Source organism: Chenopodium album, chromosome 10, assembly GCF_948465745.1.
Source record: "Chenopodium album chromosome 10, dcCheAlbu1.1, whole genome shotgun sequence".
NCBI lineage: Eukaryota > Viridiplantae > Streptophyta > Magnoliopsida > Caryophyllales > Amaranthaceae > Chenopodium > Chenopodium album.
Genome location: NC_137843.1, coordinates 51,940,577 through 51,963,602, shown reverse-complemented (window position 1 = coordinate 51,963,602; position 23,026 = coordinate 51,940,577). Strand labels below are relative to the sequence as shown.

At 32.0% G+C, this 23,026-nt stretch overlaps 2 protein-coding genes and 1 pseudogene across 5 annotated transcripts; 1 reads left to right on the top strand and 2 right to left on the bottom strand.

The window, feature by feature from the left end:
- Positions 1–1,130: 1,130 nt before the first annotated feature.
- On the bottom strand, positions 1,131–2,032 carry LOC145564076 (germin-like protein subfamily 1 member 1 pseudogene; annotated as a pseudogene).
- A 7,110-nt stretch (positions 2,033–9,142) lies between these two features.
- On the top strand, positions 9,143–15,435 carry LOC145562519 (uncharacterized). Of its 4 annotated transcripts, none has more exons than XM_081622821.1 (10): positions 9,143–9,356; positions 9,941–10,013; positions 10,318–11,391; positions 11,488–12,036; positions 12,181–12,245; positions 12,411–12,485; positions 13,183–13,276; positions 13,396–13,467; positions 13,835–13,945; positions 14,982–15,435. In XM_081622821.1, the coding sequence occupies exons 2-10, from the start codon at positions 9,972–9,974 to the stop codon at positions 14,997–14,999; spliced, it is 2,100 nt and encodes a 699-aa protein (XP_081478947.1). In that variant the 5' UTR covers positions 9,143–9,356; positions 9,941–9,971; the 3' UTR covers positions 15,000–15,435. The 4 variants fall into 4 exon arrangements, with proteins under 4 accessions (XP_081478947.1, XP_081478948.1, XP_081478945.1 ...); XM_081622822.1 differs by having other exon boundaries at positions 9,144–9,356; positions 11,491–12,036; XM_081622819.1 differs by having other exon boundaries at positions 9,144–9,356; positions 11,473–12,036.
- A 1,529-nt stretch (positions 15,436–16,964) lies between these two features.
- On the bottom strand, positions 16,965–21,107 carry LOC145564075 (uncharacterized protein At4g14342). The gene is made up of 4 exons (XM_081624426.1): positions 21,088–21,107; positions 18,460–18,545; positions 17,723–17,846; positions 16,965–17,274 (listed from the first exon to the last, which is right to left on the bottom strand). The coding sequence occupies exons 1-4, from the start codon at positions 21,091–21,093 to the stop codon at positions 17,227–17,229; spliced, it is 264 nt and encodes an 87-aa protein (XP_081480552.1). The 5' UTR covers positions 21,094–21,107; the 3' UTR covers positions 16,965–17,226.
- Between the last annotated feature and the right edge of the window lie 1,919 nt (positions 21,108–23,026).

The following is a 23,026-nucleotide window of genomic DNA, read 5'->3' as shown; positions in this document are numbered from 1 at the left end:
ATCAATCTTATATATAAAGTGAAAGGGGTTTTGGGTGATAAATTTCACTTTCTCAAAATATCTCTCTTATTTTTGTCTTTCTTTTTTTAAAAAAAGATAAAAATTAAACTACCATCTTAAAAAAACTAACATCTTGAAAAAAAAAAAAAAAAAAACTTCCATTTGATAAAAAACAGAGAACTAAACTTGATATATTCACACCCACGAATATTCGTGCGTCTCTTAGCTTGTATATATAAAGTGAAAGGGGGTTTTGGGTGAAAATTTTCACTTTCCCAAAATACCCCTCTTAATTTTATTTTTTACTTTTTTTTGAAAAAAAAGCTACAATTCTTTAAATAAAAAAAAATTAAAAATTAAAAAAAAAAACTACCATCTAAACAAAAAAGACTACCATGTAAAAAAAAAACTACCATCTTGAAAAAAAAAAAAAAAAAAACCTTCCATCTATAAAGAAAAAACAGAGAATCGAGCCTGATATATCCACACACACGAATTTTCGTGTGTCGCTTAGCTTGTAAGTATAAAGTATAACAATTGAATATTAATAATGTGTTCATTAGACAATTCCAACAGTGCTATATACACAAGGCTGTATTATTTCATATGTATGATCACTATCATTGAATTGTCAAAATTCAAATTAGATAAAGTGAATAGTGGAAAAAAAAATCAACATAACTCTTAAAAGAAGAAGCTAAAAGTAATAGTAATAATAACAATAACAATAATTAGTGTTCTTAATCAAATGGAACTCTTTATGAAGTACGACTTTTACGAGCATTAAATTACACGCACATTTCAATAGTATTATACACACAATACTATACATATTGTTTAATTTAGGTTAATTTCGATAAGTGTTTATTTGGGTAAAGTAATTAAGCCCTAAATCAGTTAGGTCATTTTAAGTATTTGTTAATTTTGGATCGGGTCATTTCGGGTATAATTTGGGTCAAAATCAGGTTGGGTCACTTCAGGTATCGGGTTAATTTTGGGTCGGGTCAATTCAGGTATCGAGTCAACTTTAGGTCGGGTTAATTCGGGTCGGGTTGACCCGATACCCGAATTGACCCGACCAATTGATACTTTAAGATTACATACAATTTTATTGCTTTTTTTTTTTTTTTTTTGAGAAAAAATATTTCCCCTATGTTTATTGAAACAATGCTTTTTGTCTCATGTACAATTTTTTCTTGAATTTTAGAAAAAAAAAAAAAAAAAAAATCAAACCCTTCAAAATGATTAATTGAGTAATTCCATGATATTATCATAAAATTGATATACATATTTACATGGACTTGATCAACCTTGGAGGTGATTTCTGATTCTAGTCACTTCTTGTCCATCAATCATAAAAGCCTTTTCCAACACTCTATCTGGCATAGGTGGCTTTGAAGTAAATGTAGCAATTGGAACTACTTGGGTTCCTGGGTTTTCACTACTAAGCCCAGAAATTGCCAATGCTGGGCTTTTTGAGTCCACATTATAAAGGAAATGGATCAACCCCTTTGGAAAAACAAATGACTCACCGGGCCTCAATCGTTGTGTATACATGGTATTAGATGTATCGACAAAGCCCACTAAGATATCGCCTTTTAGGCAAGTGGTAACCTCCGAGGCCCGTGGGTGAGCATGGGGTGGTACAAGCCCGTCAGGGGCGATATCGACTCGAGCCATGGATAGGCCTTGAGTCCGGTGACCCGGAAGGTTCTGGTTGGTGGTGAGGATGACACTAAACCCAAAGGCGTTCTTGCTCGTGTTACCGGGTTTTGATAGGGCCGAGGTTGCAAAATGTGTTGGGCTAGCGAGTTCCGGATTCAAGCACGGTTGGCCATTCATGAAGGAACAAGGTTGGGCCGTTGTGTCTGCAATGCAGTAATCTTGAAGTGGTTGTGGGTCAGCTTGGGTCAGGCCCAATAACAAAGAAAATATAAAAAAGAGTTTAAGCTTGATATTGGAATTCATGGTTATTAAATAAAATTAATAAAATTTGAAAAAGGGTGTTATTTTGTTGAAGGTTCATAGAACATCATACTACGGGGTACTATTTATAAGAAACCTAAATTGAGGAGAGAGAAAGTAATGTGATGTTTTAACAAAAAATAAATGGATAATTGAGTAGCTTAAGAGGCAATGATAAAGAGAAGGAACTTGGAAGGCAAAACATAGATGAAAGGGAAGTTTTTTTTGTATTCAAGTCATAATCATGGGACAAGTATATATACATAGTACTCGTAGAATAGTGCTATGTGTTGTTATGTTGTAGTCTAGGAGTTATTATATGATACCTACAAGGCTATAATAATAATAATAATATTCTTGGGATAGAGGCCTTGATGTGTGTTGACTTGACGGGGTCTTCTCCTTTGACACAATCAGGATTGTCTGACTTTGTTCCTAGTCGTGTTGTGTCGGTTGTTGCTCAGCGAAAACGGGACAAATATGGGGCGCATTGCAGGGCTATTGATTATGGTTTTCTCCCCTTCTCCTTTTCTTCTTTAGGGAAATTAGAAAATAATGTTGTTGTGTTGCTGAAGCGGATTCAGGCGTTACCAAGGACTCGGGATATAGGTGCTTGTGCAACTGCTCACATCTTCAACAGGATCAGGTTCGCTATAGCTAGAGGAGTGGGGGGCCCAGATTGTACGTATCTCGACTCCCCACTAATTTCTTGTAAATTGATTGACTTTGTAGGCATTTTTTTGGAGCATTTGGCGCGCCACATAAGAAAATGTATTATTTTGTCCAATGAAAAATTAGATTAATAATTTATTTTAGAATTAAAAAATTTACTTGCCACCTTAGCAAAAGTGACGAATAAGATTTAAGAATTTTGACACATAGGTAAAAACAACGAATAGAGAATAATTAAAATTTAAATTATTTTTAAAAACCAATAATTATCTTCTCAAAAAAAAAAAGTAATAATTATCTTTTTTTACATATTTGGATGCAAATTTTTGATCGCAAATATCTTTAATCTCTCCCTAACAAATATTATAAAAGTTTGATTTTAATAATGGACTCATCGAGATGAATAAAACTATATCTCATATGACTAATTCCCCATAAATTTTAATAGTTAAACGATTATAAATGAGACTAACATTTTAAACAGAACGAGTATATTAAATAAACGCATAGGCAAAAGACTTATTTTGATCAATAAAAAAACGAGATTTGTCATTTCTTTTTTGAATTAAAAATTTAAATTGTCACATAAGCAAAATTAGTGAATAAGGTTTGGGATTTTAAATTCAAGCTTCACATAAAATAAATAAAACAACAAAAGATAACTTTAGGGTTAAAATTAAAAAATTATCTTATGATATTAGGAATTTTATCCATATATTTAATGAATGATCTTCATAAATTTACAAAATTTTAAATTAAATAAAATGATTTACTAGAACCGTGCATCGCACAGGCTTACATCATCTTTTTCAAAAAAATCATGTTTAAATATAGGATTTATACATCTAAGATAATCTTGATAGTGTTTATGATAAGAAATAAAAATTATTCCTTAATAATAATTAAATTAAAATTTTTGATGTCTACCACTATAAATTGACACATCGTACACACCAATAAAAGTTTGTATCAATACAAACTAAATCAAGAATGGTAAAACCAAATCAGTGAAATTTATGTTAGTAATTTTGTGTCAGTTTTAAGTCATCAATGGATGCATAATGCTTAGTTTAATTTTTAAAATCCATGTTTAAATGTACATTTGTGATTATTGCTTACATTGTGTTTATTTGGAATGCTTAATGATTATATGTTTATGTTTTGTTTACTGAATTTTGTTTTTACATGTAGATCTAATTTAATCTGAGAATTAAATTCGAGCAAGAATGATTGGAAAATCAAAGCACGAAGAGGTATTATATCTTTATAAATCGTTTACATTTTATTAAATTTTTTTATAAACCTTTTTAGTTTTTTATTAATAATTTTATGATTAAAACAATTTTTTTGTGATTTAAGTAGCTTAATCAAGTCATCAAATTAACTGAATTTTTATTTTTAATTACAGGGTGATTACGTTCATACCTCAATTAAAGCCAACTTTGTTCAATTTCATCCAAAATTAATTGAAAGAAAAGTTTACTCCATTAAATACTTTTTGATCGTTACAAATAAGAAGTAATATCTCACGCATTGTCAGTGACAACAAAATAATGATTTTATTTTCCAAAATACTATTGTACAAAATAATGATTTAATTTCCAAAATAATGATGTAAGCCCGTGATGTACGGTTCTTATAACATAACAAAAAATATTTGATAAAAATGACAACAAAAAATTCCAATACATAGATTTGATTTTGTACAATTACAATTTTTTTAATCAATTTCACAACAATTTTTCACTTCATGGTAATATATTAATTTATTTTATAAGACTATAAAAATTAATTTTGTATAAAATTTATTTTTGCTAACATGTTTTATTTGTCCATTTTGATTAGATGGAAGAGATATGGGTGTGAACGAAGTTGGTGATTTTATCAAAATAGAACATAAATAGTATACATTTTTTTTATTATTTTTTTAATATTTCTATTTTTTTTAAAAGTCAATGAATAATGATTTAGGATTTAAATATGTAAAAAATATATATCTTTTCACATTAAATATTTTATCCTAATATGTAACAGATAAAATATCATATTTACAATTTTTTATTTTTTTGAAAGATATCATATTTACAATTTATTCAAAGTTTTAAATTCAATTATCATATAACAAACCACCACAAATAAAATACAAAACAACAATAAATAAAGTCGCATTAAAAATTACATTAAAAAATATAGTTTAATAGGAAATAACACTTTAATTAAATTATTATTATTATTTTTGTCTGAAATTATTAAATAGTAAAATAAATCAAATACGAAAATATCATTTCTTGAGATTTATATATGAAAAATCGTGCATCGCACGGGCTTTCATCTAGTATATATAAATAAATTAGGCATTTTTTTAGAGCATTCGGAGCGTCACATAAGAAATATAATTATTTCGACCGATAAGAAAAAAGATTTGTATTTTATTTTTGAATTAAAAAAAATTATAACGCCACCTAGATAAAATTAACGAATTAGATTTGATATATCTAAAATTTTAATTCCACGTAAATTATAATCCACGAATTAAATTATTTTAATGGAAAAAAAAGATAAAGTAAAAATATAGGAAGAGATAAATTTATTAAATCAATATTATGATTAAAGAAATCCAAAAAAATATAGGAAAATATAAATCTCCAAAAAGATATTAAAATAAAAAATATTCAAATGATAAATGATTATAATAAATTTTGTTGCCTACCATTAATAAATTTTGATAGTATTCATGATAAGAAATAAAAATTATTCATTAATTATAATTAAGTCAAAATTTGTGATACCTACCATCATAAATTGACACATCATACAACACAAAAAAAATTCGTATCAATACAAAACCCCATCAAGCGAATTTTGTATTAGCAATTTTGTGTTAATTTTTAGCTATTTTTAAAATCTTATGTTTAAATTTGTATTTGCAATTGTTACATATTTAGAATACTTAACGATTATATATGTTTGTGTTTTATTTACTAAATTTTGTTTTTACATGCAGATGACATGTCTATTATATATAGTGTTTTACCCCCGTCCCTTGGTCATGATTGGTAGTGTTTTTGGCTCTTTAAAGCCACTTTTATTACTAATTGGTGTTTTATAATGTTTTCGTAGTTTTGGTTGAGTTTTGTAGGGAATTGCACAATTAGAGCATTTCTCGGGATTTTATGAAGCAACTACGAGCATTGGAGGAGCACGACCACTTTTCGTAGCCCAAGGCCGGTTAGAGTCATCGAATCGGTGATTAAAGGCTCGACGCATGGGATACCGAGGCATTTGGACCGAGTATTAAAGCCCCAAAGAGGAAATCCGAATTGGGCCAAAGAATCGAAACCCAATCGAAATCCAATCCCACGCCCAAGAGCCTCGCTCGATCAGGCCGCCCTCGCCCCTGAGGCGCGCCCAACCGGGAGAGGCGGAAGAAGAAAAGAACCATTCGCCCGATCTCGCGCCCGGCCAGGCGCGAGAGATGTTTTACAAAAGAAAAAGGCGCGCCCGATCGGGCGCGTGTTTCTGGAAGAAGATTAGGCGTCGTTTTAGTTCGTTTAAATTTAGGATTTTCTAGTTTAATATAAATACGTTTTTGTTAAGCAAGTTTAGGACCTTTTCTCTTAGCTTTTCTCTCTCTACTTAGTTTTTAGATTAGAATTCTCTCATTGTTTTTTCTCTCTCTACAACTCTACAACTTTGTTCTTAATTCAGTCCATTATTTCCGTTAACTTTGGTAACGATATCTTCTCTATTATTTTCAGTAATTTAATTTCTTTATTTCATCATGTCTTGTTTAATTGCTTTGGTTAGTTTAGATTTAATTATGTGTGAGTAGCTTTCTTTCTAGGGTTTATGGGGATCCATAAATAATATGAAGGGGTAATTTATTGTTGTTGATTGTCAATGCTCGATTAATTTCCTATTGATTGATTTAATGCTATGCAATTAGATTAGGCCTGGTTTAATTGTATGAGTTATGTAATATGGATTCGAGATTTGAGAGATGAGAATTATGTTTAGGCTTAGTTTCAATAGGCAGACTAATTTATAAATGGTTAAGTCAAGATTCGAGAGATGAGATTTAATACCGGTAAATTAACTCTGTGATTGTAATACGTAGTGAAAGCCCTTTATGATCTGATTAATTGATGCATTGATGATTGATTATTATGTTTTACCCTGGAATATTATTTATTAGTGAACCTATACCCTAGGCTTTTATTCATTGATTTCTCCCTACTTTTATCTCCCTTAGTTTACTTCATCATATCTATAATTTAGTTATTCTATAATTTAGATTATATTAATTAATTAGGAATAGGAAGACTTGTTTCCCTGTGGATCGACCCTTCTTCCCTATCCGCATAGTTAGAGGAACTTAGGAATTATTTTTGATTAGGTGATACGACTTTATCCTGTCAGCAGATCTAATGCATCATACGACACCAACAAAATTTCGTATCGATCAACATAAAACCCCATCAAGCGAATTTTGTGTTAGTTTTAGGTCATCAATGTCCGGGTAATTTTTAAATCCAATGTTTAAATTTACATTTGTAATTATTACTTACATTGTATTTATTTGGGATACTTAACGATTTAGATAATTAAATTCGAGCAAAAAATATACAATTACAATTTTTTATCAATTTTGCAACAATTTTTCATATATTGATAAATGGATTGATTTATTTTATGTATGTATAGATTTAATTTATATCAATTTTATTTTTGCTAACATTTCACTGTTCAATTTATCCACTTTAATTAGATACAGTAGGTATGGTTGTCAATGAAGTTGGTGAATCTATTAAAATAAAAAATATGATATACAAAAAACGACGAATAATGATTTAGGATTTAAATTATTTAAAAAATTAAAAATTAATCTTTTCACATGAAAGATTTTATGTAACGGATGAAATATCATACGGAGTACTTACAATTTATTTATATTTAATAAATTCAATTATAATGAATAAAAAATTAAAATTAAACTTTTGTAATTTTGCCTGAAATTATTAAACACAATAAATCAAATAATTAAAACCTTAAATGAAAAAATCGTGCATCGCACGGGCTTTCAACTAGTAATAATAATAATAATAATAGTAATAATTATTATAATTATAATGATGATAATAATAGTAGTTGTATGTATTATTTTATGATGTTCAAAAATATTGTAATATTTCCTACAATAATATTGTTTTGAGATCATCTATTATTATTAAGATGAGTTCATCTATTATTAAACTTTATTTATTTTTTGTAATGTAGTTCTAGCACATTCAAATGTGACAATGTCTTGATGAAAAGTGCTTAAAATAAATAAATGATCCTCTTTTTTAGTGTGTTTACTAAGTTCACTTATTATGACGTTTAAAAAAATACTGCGTAAGTTTGTATTTGGTTATCAAATGTTATTTTAATGAATTTTTAATAATAGTGAAAGGTGTAAAATAAAATATATTAACCATCTCCCATTTAAGAAATAGACATACTTGTGTATGACATCCATAACTTAATTTACCATTTGACGAGGAAAGAAAGAAAATCAATTTTAATTTTTCATCAAATATTACTAGCAATGTCTAAGGGTTTTTTTTTTCCTCTGTTTTTCCTTTTCCCTCAAGATGTGTGTTATAAGTTTATGGTCGATTATTAGCTGTCTCGCTCTATACACACTCTATCTTTAATCTCTTTAAAAACTAATTAATTACCTTTTTTTTTTGAGTTAAAGACAACACTTTAAATAATTGTTATATATTTTCTCATTATATCACGTCAATTATTCTCTGTTTTGATTTTTTTTTTTCCCTTTCATTTATCTCTACCGCGCTTAAATTTCTAATAAAAATCTTTTAATTTTTGTAACATTTACTTTTTGTAAGGGAAAAATTCATGCCAAATTGACTTGTGAAGGAAATCAAACTTTATCTCTTCAATATCCTCCTCTACTTTCTCACAGTTCAAACCATGGTTTCATAAAATATCTCCTTTCATAATGGGGTGATTATCTTTTTTTTTTTCATTCCCAATCCATCAAATTTCATTTTATTCATATTAGGTTTACTCCACATTTAACTGTGATACTATTTAATATTGCTTCTAGCTCCATAATGTAAATCAATCTCTTCTTTTGTAAAGTTTTTTTGTCTTTTGAAACATCCAAAAAAAAAGAAATAACCATGTTATTTTTTCTACATTACCATTCAAGTTGTATAACATAGATTCATGGCCAATAATAAGGTAAACGATGGTCAAAATCGTACCACAAAATAAGATGACCCAACCAAAAGCATATCCATAAACCATCTTCCTTCTCTCATCCTAATCCTAATTATAATCCTAAGTACTTTATGAGCAAACTTTATAATCAATAATTATTATAGCAAGTCCTCCATAATTACTTAAGAAGTAAATGCAAAAAATTCAAAAAAAAAAAAAAAAAAAAAGTCGAGACCTATCACGTGCAAACCGTTCTTATGCATCTTTCCCACCACCCTCATCATTCACACAGTATCCCACTCTCTCTCCTCTTTCTCTCTCTTCTCCCTTATTCTTCGAAAGTGGGCCTTATTCTTAATCTTGAGCTAAAAAATGCTTCATTTCTCTCGTTGTCAATAACTTCATTTACCAGAATTACTTAGTTGTCTTCTTTCTCATGGTTTTCTCCTAATTTCTTCCAAGATGTCTGTCATTTTTATTTGCCAACTTTGGTGGGTTCCAACTTCCCACAAATTACTCTTTCGTTTTGTTTTTTTGTTTTTTCTAATTTTAATTTTTAATTTTAACTGTTTTATTCATGTTAATGGAGTATATTACACCCTTTACATTGTATACTAATATGTTTATCAATTCTTGCTTAATTTTTGTAATTTGGTTGATGGGATTTGTTTTTGTTGAATTTGATCTGGGTTTCTTCCCATGTGATGATTACATGTGGGGTTTGGTTTACAGCTTAGTAACTTCTGGAAGTAGTGAACTGCCAAAAAGAGCAGAATTATTATAATTTACAGTACTTACTGAAAAATAAATAGAAAAATAGAAAATATAAGTTTTATTTTTCAGAAAGGTTTAAATCATTACACAAGAAAGAAACATTATCACATGGGGTATGGCCTTAGATTTGATCTTCATCTTATTATAAATTATTTTACTGTTTTTTTTTTCTTCTTATATACAATTATTTTTGTCTTCATATGAGTGATCTTGTTGATTCACAATAATAATTGGAGTGTTAGTCATACTTCTAGTCTAGCAATATTGGTTGCTTAATCTTTCCAATTGGGGTTTTTTGTAGGTCATAATTTGATAAGATCTTGCAGAAATCTATGGGTGAATCATTATTTGAGGCTCCAAAAGTTGATACCAAGGTAACCCCATTAATTCCTTTCCTCTTTTTATGGTAACCCCTTTTTGTGTTTTTATGTAACTTTTATGATTTCTTTTTTCTTTGATATTATTTGGATTTTGTATCTTTTAGGATTCTGAATTAATATATGGTTTTGGTATCTATGTTGATTGCTTATGATAATTACAATTATTTTTAAATATGTTGGTTTGCTGAATTGGGAAGTGGTAAGTTATTAGCATTTTGTTTGTTGTTGTTAATGATTTTGTTTATTAGTGGTTTCTAAGGAAAGAGAAGTTTTGTTGTTTGTGTGTATATTAATACAGATGGGTGAGTCTTTTGCACTCCCATGTCTTCAAGGATCAGTGTCATTTGGTAGATTTGAGCATGATTCTCTTTGTTGGGAGAGATGGTCTACTTTCCCAACTAACAAGTACTTGGAGGAAGTTGAGAAGTGTTCTACACCTGGATCGGTTGCGCAAAAGAAGGCGTATTTCGAGGCTCATTATAAGAGGATTGCTGCTCGGAAAGCTGAGTTATTGGATCTGGAAAGGAAGAGGGAGGAAGAGGAATATGCGAATTTGGGGGATCAGTTTCCAGTGGGTTCGATGTGTAACACCAGTGAGGAAGAGTTTGATGTTGAGAAATCGAGCACTCAGAATTCTGTTGACGGAACTGAGGTGCCAGGTGAAGTTAGTGGGTTCACTGATGAAGTGAGTGTGAAGCATATTGATATTATAGGCTATGATGCTGATATCATAATAGAAGAAGATGGAGTTGCGGATCTCACTAGTGAGGTGAGTGAGTATAGTGATGAACTGAGTGATCGTGTTGATGTAGATGAATCAAATGAAGAGGCAGATATCATGGTTGAACAGAGGGAACATATTGATGATCTGATTGACCATTTTGATTTCACTGATGAAGTGGCGGATATCATGGTTGATCGGAGTGAGCATATTGATGAACTCAATGACGAGGCTGGTGTGGCCGAAGAAAAGAAGGATATACAGCCTGAGCATTTTGAGGAGGAGGTTAATGGTGCTGATATGATCAAAGAAAATAAGGATATACAGACCCAGCTGGTGGATGTGAATGAAGAAAAGAGGGATTTATTGCCAGAGCTTATTATTGACTCTAATAGTGGCACTAATTTGATCAAAGAAAACAAAGATATACAGACCCAGCTGGTGGATGTGAATGAAGATTCATGTCTTAAAGTGGAGATCCCTCGTATAGAGAAACCAGATGAACCTGTTTTGGTGAAAGAAGATACCGCTTCAGCACGAGTGTGGCATGATAAGGAGGTATTGCCTCTAGAAAAGGTTGTAGAACGAAAAATTGCAGAGAAAGGAGCTAAAAACCCAGTAAAATTGGTTGATCCAATGAAAACGAAGAAGGTATTGTTCTTATCCTAGTCTATTTTGTCTTCTTTTTGTGATTGTTACATAGCTTTTCATGTTCCTTGAATTTTATGTTAGACAACTTTGGTGAAGAAGACAACTGATACCACAAATTCTAAGAAAAAACTAGCATCACCAATCCCTGCAACTTTAGTGAAGAAGACAACTGATAAAACAAGTTCTAAGAAAAAACCAGCATCGCCAATCCCCGCAACTTTGGTGAAGAAGACAATTGATACAACAAATTCTAAGAAAACACCTGCATCTCCAATCCCGAAAAAACCTGCTGCATCGATGCCAAAGTCACCAATGATGTCTACTCCTAAGTCATTGAAGCCTGAGTTGACAAAAACTGCTAAGCCTACCACACGGCCATCAGTTCAGAAGGAAAATAGTTGCACTCCACTGTCGAGCAAGAAAGCAACTAGACCTGAAAGCAAGAGAGTACTGCCTACATCCTTGCACATGTCTTTCAGTTTAGGACCAGCTCATTCTGATTCAGCATCACTTACACCAATGAGAAATTCATTGATCATGGAGAGGATGGGTGATAAAGATATTGTAAAACGAGCATTCAGGGCCTTTCGGAATGTCAATCAACTTTCACCGCCTAGTTCAGTGAAACCGACTACACCAAATCAGGTGATTTTTTTTTCTTTAATGATTACTTTTTAAAAGTAATATGAATTTTTACATGAGTTTAGTCATGATGTCTATGGGTGGTGGGAGGTTACTGCACATTATATTTTACCACTGAGCTTACATTGTAAAGTTGAATCTTTGCAGTCTGCAACCAAAAAGATTGAAGTGAAGGTTACTACGCCTGACAATGTTCAAAAGAAAAAGGAAGGGTAATGTCTTTATGTTTTATGCCCACCATATGACATTCTTTTATGCTTTTAAATGTTGCTAGCTATGTACTTGCCCAGTAAGTGCTGGATTGTTCAGCTTCAAGGGTCTTTAATCAGAAAAAATGACTTTTTTTTTAAACAAAAATTATTTCTCACGAATGCCAGGATCTCCAGGACAGGGAAGGCAACAGATCCAATTACTGTACCACAAGGAACAAAAAAGACATCACAATTGCCTGGGTAAGCTTGACTTAATGGCTCTTTGTTTGCATGCTTAGTCTTGCTAATTTGAATATATAATGCTTATATGAAGTGATTAAGAACTTGAAACGAAAAGGGCATGCTGAAGTTAAACTTTAAGATATGATTTGATGAGAAAGTTTTGGAAATAATTGGTTGATTGCTGGATAACAGATAATTGCTTTTCATGAAAAAAATAATATATTATGATCTTGAAGAAACTTTTATTATTAAATAATTAAGGTCTGTCAAGACGACTCTATAGGAGGGGAATATTTCGTGTATTGACAATCCAACTAGATCATGAATACTTTTTTTGGGACAGAAATAGTAATTAGGAACTTATATTAAATAACCTAAGCTTATCAAAAAAAAGTCAGCGGTCCGTATTCCTACATTGTTTTTCCAACTGAGTGAAAATTGTCTGTGAACATGGTATCTGGGCTGCCTCAGCTCACATAGACTTTCAGCTGTGACACCCTTTTCTTTTCTTCCTTTCCCAATCTATCTTTACTCTGCTTGCCACCCCAGGGAGGGGCAAGCATTGCGTTGGAGAAAGATTACTGTGCTCTGATTAGTTGTTTTGCCTTTATTTACTATCTATTCTGAGAAACAGGTTCCTATACTAATTTCTTATTTGACCTTTGAATTCCAAGAAATCTGAATATTCATTATGTTTCCAAACTTTCCATAATAGGATAAAGAAAAACATTGCTATGGATCAAAGAAATGGTAAAGCTGTACCTGCTTTTGGCTCAAAAAGTCTAAATCAGGGAAGACAACAGAGAGAGGTATGTTCTCTGGAAAACCCATTTATACCTTACTGAAACTGAAAGTTCTTATGTTTGGAATTCTTAGCTTGTTTTATTACCTTGATAGCTCACATGTTTAATTGCAATTTCTTATCCAGGTTCCGAAGAAGCTAGAACCAAAAACCAACATAAAAGATTCTGGAAACACCGATCTTCTGTCCAAATTGAAGGTGTGCATCCTTAGAGCTTGTTAAATATATGTTTCATCATCCATAATCTTAAATATCATAAAATTTGTATTTATGCTGAATATATAATACAGTGGTTAATTGTGGACCAGCTGACATCTTTTTGGCTGTAATTTTCTCTTGCTGTTCTTGTAAAAAATATGTGTGAAACTTTTAGCTATGTGCGTGCATTTCTTATGTATCGTAATTAGTCATTGAGAAGGCTAAACAAGCAATTGAGTTATACTTGTATCTGATATTGCTTTTAGCTATCTCTCTGTAATTTTATTGTAAAACTCTTTTTTTTCATATTGGATTGACATTGTAACTGATATTATAGAACAGTACTTAAGTTTCATACTTGGTACAGGCAGAGAAAGCAACAGATGTTAGGAAATCAACTCCCAGCATTGATTCTAAGCCCAAGCTATCATCAAGCTACAATCAAGGACATGGATTCTTGAGAGGTTCTGCTCGTAAGGTAAGCTCATAAACTCTCTCTCATTAAAGATGATTGGATTTTATAATAATGGATGTTTTACATGCAATCTAGTCAATCACACACCACACGAGACAACTTTCTTGTCTATTAGCCTGAGTTGCTCGTGTCTGATGTGGGATGTATAGTAAAAATGATTTACTTTAGTTCTTTACAATGGTTTTTCATCAAGCAAACAAATAATTGTTTTTTTCGTGTGACCTTGTGTAATACTGTCCGTCATTCAAAAAGTGTAATACATATTATAAATCATTTTTGGGAAGGTAAAGGGGGATTTAAAGAGTGCATTGGTCAAGAAATATGTCATGCAACCTCTAAACTCTACTTTTTGTAAAGAAATAATAATTAAAAGGACTTCGTGGATATACTATGGACATGACATTCCCAAAAGTTTGGGTTGATCATAAACAAAATTTGTCCCCACCCCCACCACCCCAACCCCCTCCTTTTCCAATGGAAAAATGAAGCCAAAAGGTGAAAAATAAAGAAGACTAGAGGATTAGAGACAAATTTGAGCTAATTTTAGCTTCCTACAGAAGAGAAAGTTGGGAGAAAAATAGCCTGCTCTACTTTTGACGGCTGTTCGTACAAGGGTGTTTTGTCATTATATAACGAGTTGTTTTCATATTAGTGATCGAGATCAGATTGAACAAAGTAATGGGTCATAAAGGATTAGGTCCAAGTTTTTAAATTATGGGCGGTGGGGGTGTGTGGCCAACGCAATCCATAATCCACGACCAATTAAGAAGGTATCTACACTAGAAGAGCATATTAGGCTGTCTTATGAGAGACGGATCTGCTGAGGTCCATATCATTGGGAACCCCTTATACAGGTTGGAAGGACCCAACAGCCTCTAGTGGGGAATTGAATGGTTGAACCTGTGACCTTATAATATGATATCAAACTTATGACATTGAATGACAGAATTAGCAGATACTTGAGCTTAACAAATATTAATGTTCTGCTTATTGGTTGATATTTCATCATAAAGTAATGTTTCCTTCCTAATTCATCCAGGTAGATGCCAGGGTATAAGCTTTCGGTTAATCGAGATGAGTAGGTTATCACCGGACAAGCACAGTGAACCTGTCAGCACGTGACAAAGTGACCATAATTAAGCAGATTGTTTTTGTAATCGCAGTTCAGCCGTTCAGGACAAGTCTCAAAGGATTAATAGTCAAAGTGGCGTATCACGCAGAAGTTAATCATCATTTTGGTGCAGAGTAAATAGGTCTATCATTGAGAAAGCTAGATGTATAAAGGAGCAGTTACATAGTTATAACTAATAAGTTAAAGTTTTATGTGGCCTGAAAAACACAAGGGCAAAAAATGTACATCTGAATTATTTCAATTTCAAGATATAAATATAGGATTGTCCTTATATTCCAAATATTATGGGTCCATCAATAATGTTTTATTGTATCCTTGAATCTATAATTAAATTTGTTGTATCCACCACCCTTGTTTGGTATGATGTTGGCCTATAATATGCATTTTTATTAAGTTGTTTGTCTGTCTGTCACATCTTTGGAAGGAAATGCATTGGATTTTCTCATCTTATCTTTAATCCACAAATTCTTGAAATTTTGAGTGGATAATGATCAGCAATATCTTAGTTGTTAGACTGTATACAACGTAGTATTATTATATAGTTGATGGAGTGTGTTGTGGCACGTCTATGATTTGAAATAGATCTTGAGCATTATCTAATGATTATTTTTAAATAAAAGTATGTCACAAGTAATGATAGTAATGAAAATCTTTATAAGTACACTTTTTGTTGGTTACATTTAAACCCTCTATCTTTAAGAAACTTTAACGATGTAGTATTAAATAGTTATTAATTTATTATATATGAGAAAAATAATATTGATGTAAAGCTTTTTTTTAAAAAAATGGTAAATTATGGAAAGGGCCCATCCTATCACAAAAACGGAGGCTATGAGCTCCATCTCATGATTCCACATGTAAAGTTTTATTAGATTCACTTGATGTGTGCCTTTAAAAATATATTTTATACAGTAATTTTTTGAATATGCAGTTGAAGATAGTGCAATATGGCATTATATAACTAACTAAGACGAGAGTATATATCAAGTGATTTTTGTGAAGGATATCATTCACGAATCAAGATTATGCCCAGGGATTGGAACATTCGAGGTCAATCGAATACAAACTATAAGTCTATAAGCACATATTCAAAGTAAAAAGAAATTCATATTTGTCATTGTTTTGGGGCAAATGACTTGTTTCATTATCGGTTACAAATTTACAATTGATTAGACAAAGGTATATAGAAATCGAACAAATTTATCTTAGATTTTTTTTTTTTTTGAAAGAACAAATTTAGAGAAATCATTAAATATAAATAGCCAAATATAGAGAAAATAGAGTATCTGAAAATCCTAAAATAAAAAGTGTTTCAACTAATAATATGAAAGGAGTAATAAAAAAAAAAAAAGAAAGCGTTAGAATAGGTTTGAGTGTTAACTTGATAAGTATTTAATCCAAAATGAATTAGTTATCGATCAAAAAGTCTTGGTTGAGTGTAGCGACTAGCACACTTGATGTTCCTTGAAACCCGTAAAAGTACAATTCATTTCATATCTTGGATCTGATCATCTGACTACCATAATATGACGATACGTGTAAACAAGTTCAACCACATTAACCTTTGTACCTCATAATATCATATTTCGTATTATAATCGTAGTATAATTACTAAGCATACGATAACTAAACTTCAATAACAAAGACAAATCCTTTATCAAAGCATAGATTTTCAAGTTAAAGATTTCAATAAGTGATTCCGTTTTTCTCACCGCATAATAATGGTTTCACAGTGTAAAACTTTAAGCTTATCCATGAAGAAGGAACCAAATTGATTCTAATTATGCGAAGTTAATGGCCCTCAAAAGATATCAAGCTAAGCAATAAGCCATTAACCACAGTCTCGAGGTTTCACGTAGAACCTGTATGTAAATGGGCAGAAGTATCAAATCAAATACTGCAAACAAAAGTCTTGATCTTTCAATGGTAATTGATATTCCAGTTTGATATTTAGGGGGAATACAACAATTAAAATTAATCACCTTGCTTCCAAGCCTAAAAAGTGTTCCATTCAACTATAGTATAAACCAAACGTCCACTCTGACAAGCGAAATCATCAAGTTGCTATGGAGCACGTCTTAATTTTCAGACAAACATGAAAGAGAAGCTAGATTTAAAGGCCACATATAACTATTCTATCTGCCAGAAACTCTCAATCATCTTCTCTTTCAGGAGGAAGGCCACAAGGCAACAGCATTTTCTGCAAGAAAACATACAACATTTTCGTGAGAGAAAAGAGAGAGCAATATGTAAAGCAAAAGAGGATGCAATAGAAGGGTTAGTAGAATATCCAAGGTTTTGGTTCCATTAACAAAATTTTCACAAATAGACCATCAGCAGACCGCAGTGACATTACAATCAAGGGAAACTCAAGTTAAATTGTTTGGTACTTTTTGGGAAGTTTTACGTCCTATGAAGGATATAGAAGAATTAAAAAATAAAAATAAAAATAAAATTGGCCAAGACCTTGGTGGCTTGGTGTAAAGGCCAATCGAATTTACTTCACAAATAGACTATCAACAGACTGCAACGACATTAGTGACTGTAGGATAATCTCAAGTCAAATTTTTGGTTACTTTATAAGAAGTAGAGATAAAGCTTACATAACTAACACAAGAGAACAAAAATAGATGACTGCACACACAAACCTGCATGAAGTTGTAGCGCTCTCTTCCAATAGATTCATTTTCTGCGACAGCAAAGTAGGCAAGCATAGGATAATGCCCAACATAGGAAGCATAGCTATCACGTTGGATGTTAACAGCCCATTCACTGTTCAGTTCAATAGGAAAAGAGATTAGAAACAAGTAACCAACAGGCATCATGCTACAAAGGTGTCAAGGATCCAAAGATCAAGCAGAAGTAAAGCTTACAATTAGATGGAAATGGATCAGGTTCGGGGCAGGTGGATCATCACCCGCCTCCATCCACCCCACCCACTAAAACATCCACCCGAATCCATCCATCCATCACCCACGGGTAAAACGGATGGTTCGGGTGATAATCGGGTGTACAATATGAATATTTAAATTAAAAATTATATTAGTGTGTCCTAAGCGTCAACGTCTCATCGAAATATCAACTTATTGAATTATCGGATGATTTTTGAACTCATAATTCATAAACATCCAAATTCTAATAAAACTCAAAGCCTTCAAATCCAAGCTTAAATTAACAATAACACATGGAATGTTGTATTTTTTGAAATATTCGGGTGATGGGTCGGGTGATGGGTGAAAATTGTCCACCCGAATCCAATCCGTCACCCGCATTCGTTAATCCGTCACCCGCCTATCATCCGTTTAAACCGGGTTTTTCACCCGTCCAATAAGGCGGGTGGAGCGGGTGGGCGGGTGGTCCACTGGATATTTCCATCTCTACTTACAATCTGTTCAGATCTGCATGTCCAGTCCCAACATATTTTGCTTGAAGATGCTCAAGTTGGGAATTGATGTTGAATCTATCACTGGCCTACAAGACAAAAGAATTATATCAACACTTTGAACCAAATACAGCAGAGTAGGAATTCAACTTTTAATATATTATACACCTAAAGCTCATCAATATACATATGTTTGGAGCATCACCCCTAAACAAAGAGTTTATAATTAATTTATTTTTCTACCTTTTTGCCATCACTTCAAAAAAATATCAGAAAAATAGGCCAGTCACTTATATGTGCAGAAATGAATCTATTCTGGTAAACTGCAGTTGAGTTTATCAGACTATAAGAGGATAGTACGCATTAGTATCCCCTAAATTCTCATTATGGGCTAAGTTTCCTCACACAACGATTCTCATTGAGAAAGCAAGGGATAGAGATCACTGAGGAGGAAAAATTACCAACTTAGCCTTCCACTTGCACAAATTCAGTAGCTTAACAATGACGCAAACCAAATAGCCAACTGGCTTCACAAGTTCCTACTAAAGCTTCACATCAGCACACAAATGCTGAGCTTTGTGCAGTGTCAATAAAATAAATGCTCGATTTTGTAAATTCCTATCTTACTGCAGTACTAAATTCTCAAATTCCACCTTCTTCGTTACCAAACTCAAGATCCATGAATGCCATCAAGCTCAAAGGGCATTATCTTGATAAGCTATCACCAGATCAACTACATTACCATGGTGCTCCATCCTAGGGGCAACACCATATTCTAGGGCGAAAAATCTAAAAAATTCAATTTCAAATCACAGAAACATAAGTCGCCTAGTTTGGCCAAAATATCTCCTGCATTATCCTTTCAATAAACATTTAGAGTTATCTGCTCCTCAACATTCAAAACTAACGAGAAACTAAAACACACGTGATGCATGACTGCATTCCTTCTTGGTAGAACACTCCTATAGAACTAGCCAAACAATCTAACTTATTTTGAGATCAGTGTAGTCTCAATGATAACAGACAACACAATTTCATTCTTAATAAGAAACCCTTTCAATTGCTGCTTCCCTAGACACAAAGCTCTTCCTGTACCTAAAGACGCCAATGTGTATAAAAACAGGTCTAGGCATACTAAAGCGAGAGGGGTTCTGCAGCGCCTAAGAAGCGCCACAGTGCACCTCTTTGAAGTGAGGTGCACTATATGAACAATTAAAAAATTTTGGCTGAAGTTTGCTTCATGTGCTCCTCATGCGCTTTGGGTGCACCTCATGTGCTTTTGGTGCACCTCATGCGCCTAACCACAAAAGCCTCGCCCAGACCAAGTTAAGCATTTACCCCCTATAGCGCCTTGAGCCTCATAGCCTAGGCGGTTCAAGGCGTGCCTTAGGTGCGCTTTTTCAAACAGGCCTAAATCTGTTGATAAAGCTATTCGAAGAGAAACATCAGGATTTGGCATTAGTTCAAATAGCCATATTGTGGAACCATGTTCATTACAAGCAATAAGATTGACCATTGCCTTAGGAATTGGGAAAGACGTATAAATGTTAACAAATGAGGTACGCGCAGTGGGCCTTGAACCCAACACAATGTTTGATAACATACGAGTGAAGGTACTTTCTCAAACAGGCAGCCCTGGATGATGGGTAAGAGATGCAAGAATTGAAAGTGAAGGTGTTTGGCAATGAGCAAGCAAGAATAGTAGCACATGGTCAGACCAATATTGAGATAGCAGTTTATCAAAGCATTGAAGTTAAAGTGAACTAATCCATTTGAGTTCAGAAGTGAAGGCAGTGAAGCAGTAATCGTGGTGAAAGTAGTAACAAGGTACTCATTTGGCCATTAGTGACACAGGAACTCGATTAGTTTAGTCGATGCTTAACAAACTAACAACAACAAAGCCTTAGTCCGAAAATGACAAACTAACAGAGAAGTTAATACTTCGTATAAGATACTCCAAGGCGTGTGGCAATACCACCACTTCCGTAAAACTAAACCATTTATCAACCAACGATCCACCCTCCACGTATGATACCACATAGAATGCACACATAATGTGGCATAGTCCAACACAACTAACACATGTTTCATTTGATATAATTAAGACGGAAGGTAGCCTATAAATTATAAACTGTCCACTTTTCGGCTTTATATTCAAACACCGAGTCACCTTCGCCACGAGTACTAATTTAACTCAAACGTCGTCCTCTAACCCCTGAAACTCATCATCGTTGTGTTATAGTAACTAATTCCCCGCCAAACAGTTATACTATACAATATCCTTACAGCATACATTAATACCAACTCGCCTTCCTAACAAAGCACACAAAATTCCATTGATGAAAATACATTAAATTGGTATAAACAAAAGTAATGGAACAAAAATTCGAGCATAATTATGGTTCAACAAAGAGCATAAACCACAAAAAAGCATTTCACAACAACAAAAAAGGGGGGGGGGGGGTAATTACTCAGAATTAGGGTTTTGTAAAATGAAAGTTGCCGTCGATTATGTGATAAATTAGATCGATTAATTTTGACAATCAAACGCAGGAAAAAGATAATTTCGAAACTCAGTTAACTAAGATAATCAACAGGTTTGAAGAAGGAGAATAGAGAATGAATACATACCTGCATCTTGAGGAATTTCCAGAAAAGTGTCCCACACGGTGTATTCACAACCGAGTCCTTTTTATGTACGGAATACGTATTTTCCCAGAAAAGTTGCTAGCGGTGACTACAAATGGGTTGGGCCGAAGCCCATATTGGAGTACAGGACAGACTTGTGGGCCGAGCTTTAAAGCGACCCTTGAAATTTTGCCAAATTAGCCAGCCCAAAATTATTGCAATTTTTAAAATTTTTTTTTTATAATCAACTTAGAACTTAGGTCTTCTTCATTTCACCTTAAATAAAATCAAAGGGGTACCTTCCACCGGGGCCATTTGAGGCCTGGCCCCTGGTAAATTATTGTAATTAATTAGTTAATAAACTTAAATAACCTCATTTTACTTATAAAATAGTGACTAGTTTAGAGTGAGAGGCAAAAGATTCAAATCCCGGCCCCTTCTAATATTTTCGGTTAAGATTCGCCAATGAATAAAATAATATACAGTAAAAATAATTTCAATTCAATAAAATTAATTTCAGTTCAGTAAAAATAATTTCAGTTCAATAAAAATCAGTAACTTTAAAGAAAAAAAAATATAATAGCAGTTTAGTAAAAATAATTTCAGTTTAGTAAAAATAAGGTGAAGTGAATGGGGTCTTGAATGGTAAGAATTGGATTGGATTCAATGAAATATTGATAAATCTTTTGATTGGGGTTGTGATAGAATTGATTGCGAATAATATCAAAGTTATAATAATACCCCTACTATTTTTTTCTTTTATCCTTTTTCCTTTCATTAATCTCTTCCTCTTTATTCTCGATTCTCATCTATATAATTTACTTTCCTCCATCCCCATAAATAGATGGGATGATGAGAATAAACCTATCTATAATATTATTAAATCTCATAGGGACAATAGGTTGACGACATATGTCAATCCATGTCATAATGAGATTTTTTGCATGGCACTAAATAGATGATGACATGACATGACATATAAATAATTAAACCATATGTAATCCCTCATAAGTCATAACGCTTGGAATTTTCAATTTTTATGACCATTATTTTTATATCAAGTAGATAACTACATTGATTCCCGGTAATTTTATTCCACAATTAATGACACTCTAATACTTAAATAATATTTTTGAGTTGTAACTTTTCATTAAGTTGAATTTCAAAAGTTTTTAAACATATTATGAATTCCCTACTTAGGCCCCGTTCTTAAAGCTGCTCTGTTCTGCTCTGCTATGCTTTGCCCTACTCTACTTAAAAATAATAATTAATATTGAATTATTATAATAATAATTAATATTTAATAATAATAATAATAAATAATTAATATTAATAATTATAATAATAATAATTAATATTTAATAATAATAATAATAGCAATGATAATAATAATAATAATAATTAATAATAATTATAAGTAATAAATATTTAACAATAATAAATAATTAATATTAAATAATAATAATAATAATAAATACTTATTATTTAATAATAATTATAATAATAATAATTAATATTTAATAATAATATTTAATGATTATAATAATAAGCAATAATAATAACAATAATAGTGATAAAATAGTAGTAGTAGTAGTAGTAGTAGTAGTAGTAGTAGTAGTAATAATAATAATAATAATAATAATAATAATGTAATAATAATAATAACAATAAAATAATAATAATGATAATAAAATCTGCTCTGCTCTGCTGCAATATGCTCTGCTGCAATTTGCTCTACTCTGCTGACTCCTGCTCTACTCTGCCCAGAAACTCAAAAGAACAGGGCCTTAATTGTAAAACATAAACTACTATCTCTTTCTATTCCCATTTTTTTTTCTACTTTTTATTTTATAATTTAAGATAATGTTTTCAAGATATTATTAAAACTTAAGGTAATTTTTTGATTTTTATTTAAACAAATTTCGGGGCATCGCCTAGACCT

Excerpts from the sequence above, each read along its gene's own strand:
- LOC145564075 (XM_081624426.1), bottom strand. Across the intron at positions 17,847-18,459 it reads CATGCAGATCTGAACAGATT|TGAATGGGCTGTTAACATCC; the intron begins GTAAGTAGAGAT and ends TGAACTGAACAG. Across the intron at positions 17,275-17,722 it reads AGCGCTACAACTTCATGCAG|AAAATGCTGTTGCCTTGTGG; the intron begins GTTTGTGTGTGC and ends GTTTTCTTGCAG.
- LOC145562519 (XM_081622819.1), top strand. The coding sequence starts at position 9,972 with ATGGGTGAATCATTATTTGAGGCTCCAAAAGTTGATACCAAG. Across the intron at positions 10,014-10,317 it reads CTCCAAAAGTTGATACCAAG|ATGGGTGAGTCTTTTGCACT; the intron begins GTAACCCCATTA and ends ATATTAATACAG. Across the intron at positions 12,486-13,182 it reads AAGACATCACAATTGCCTGG|GATAAAGAAAAACATTGCTA; the intron begins GTAAGCTTGACT and ends TTTCCATAATAG.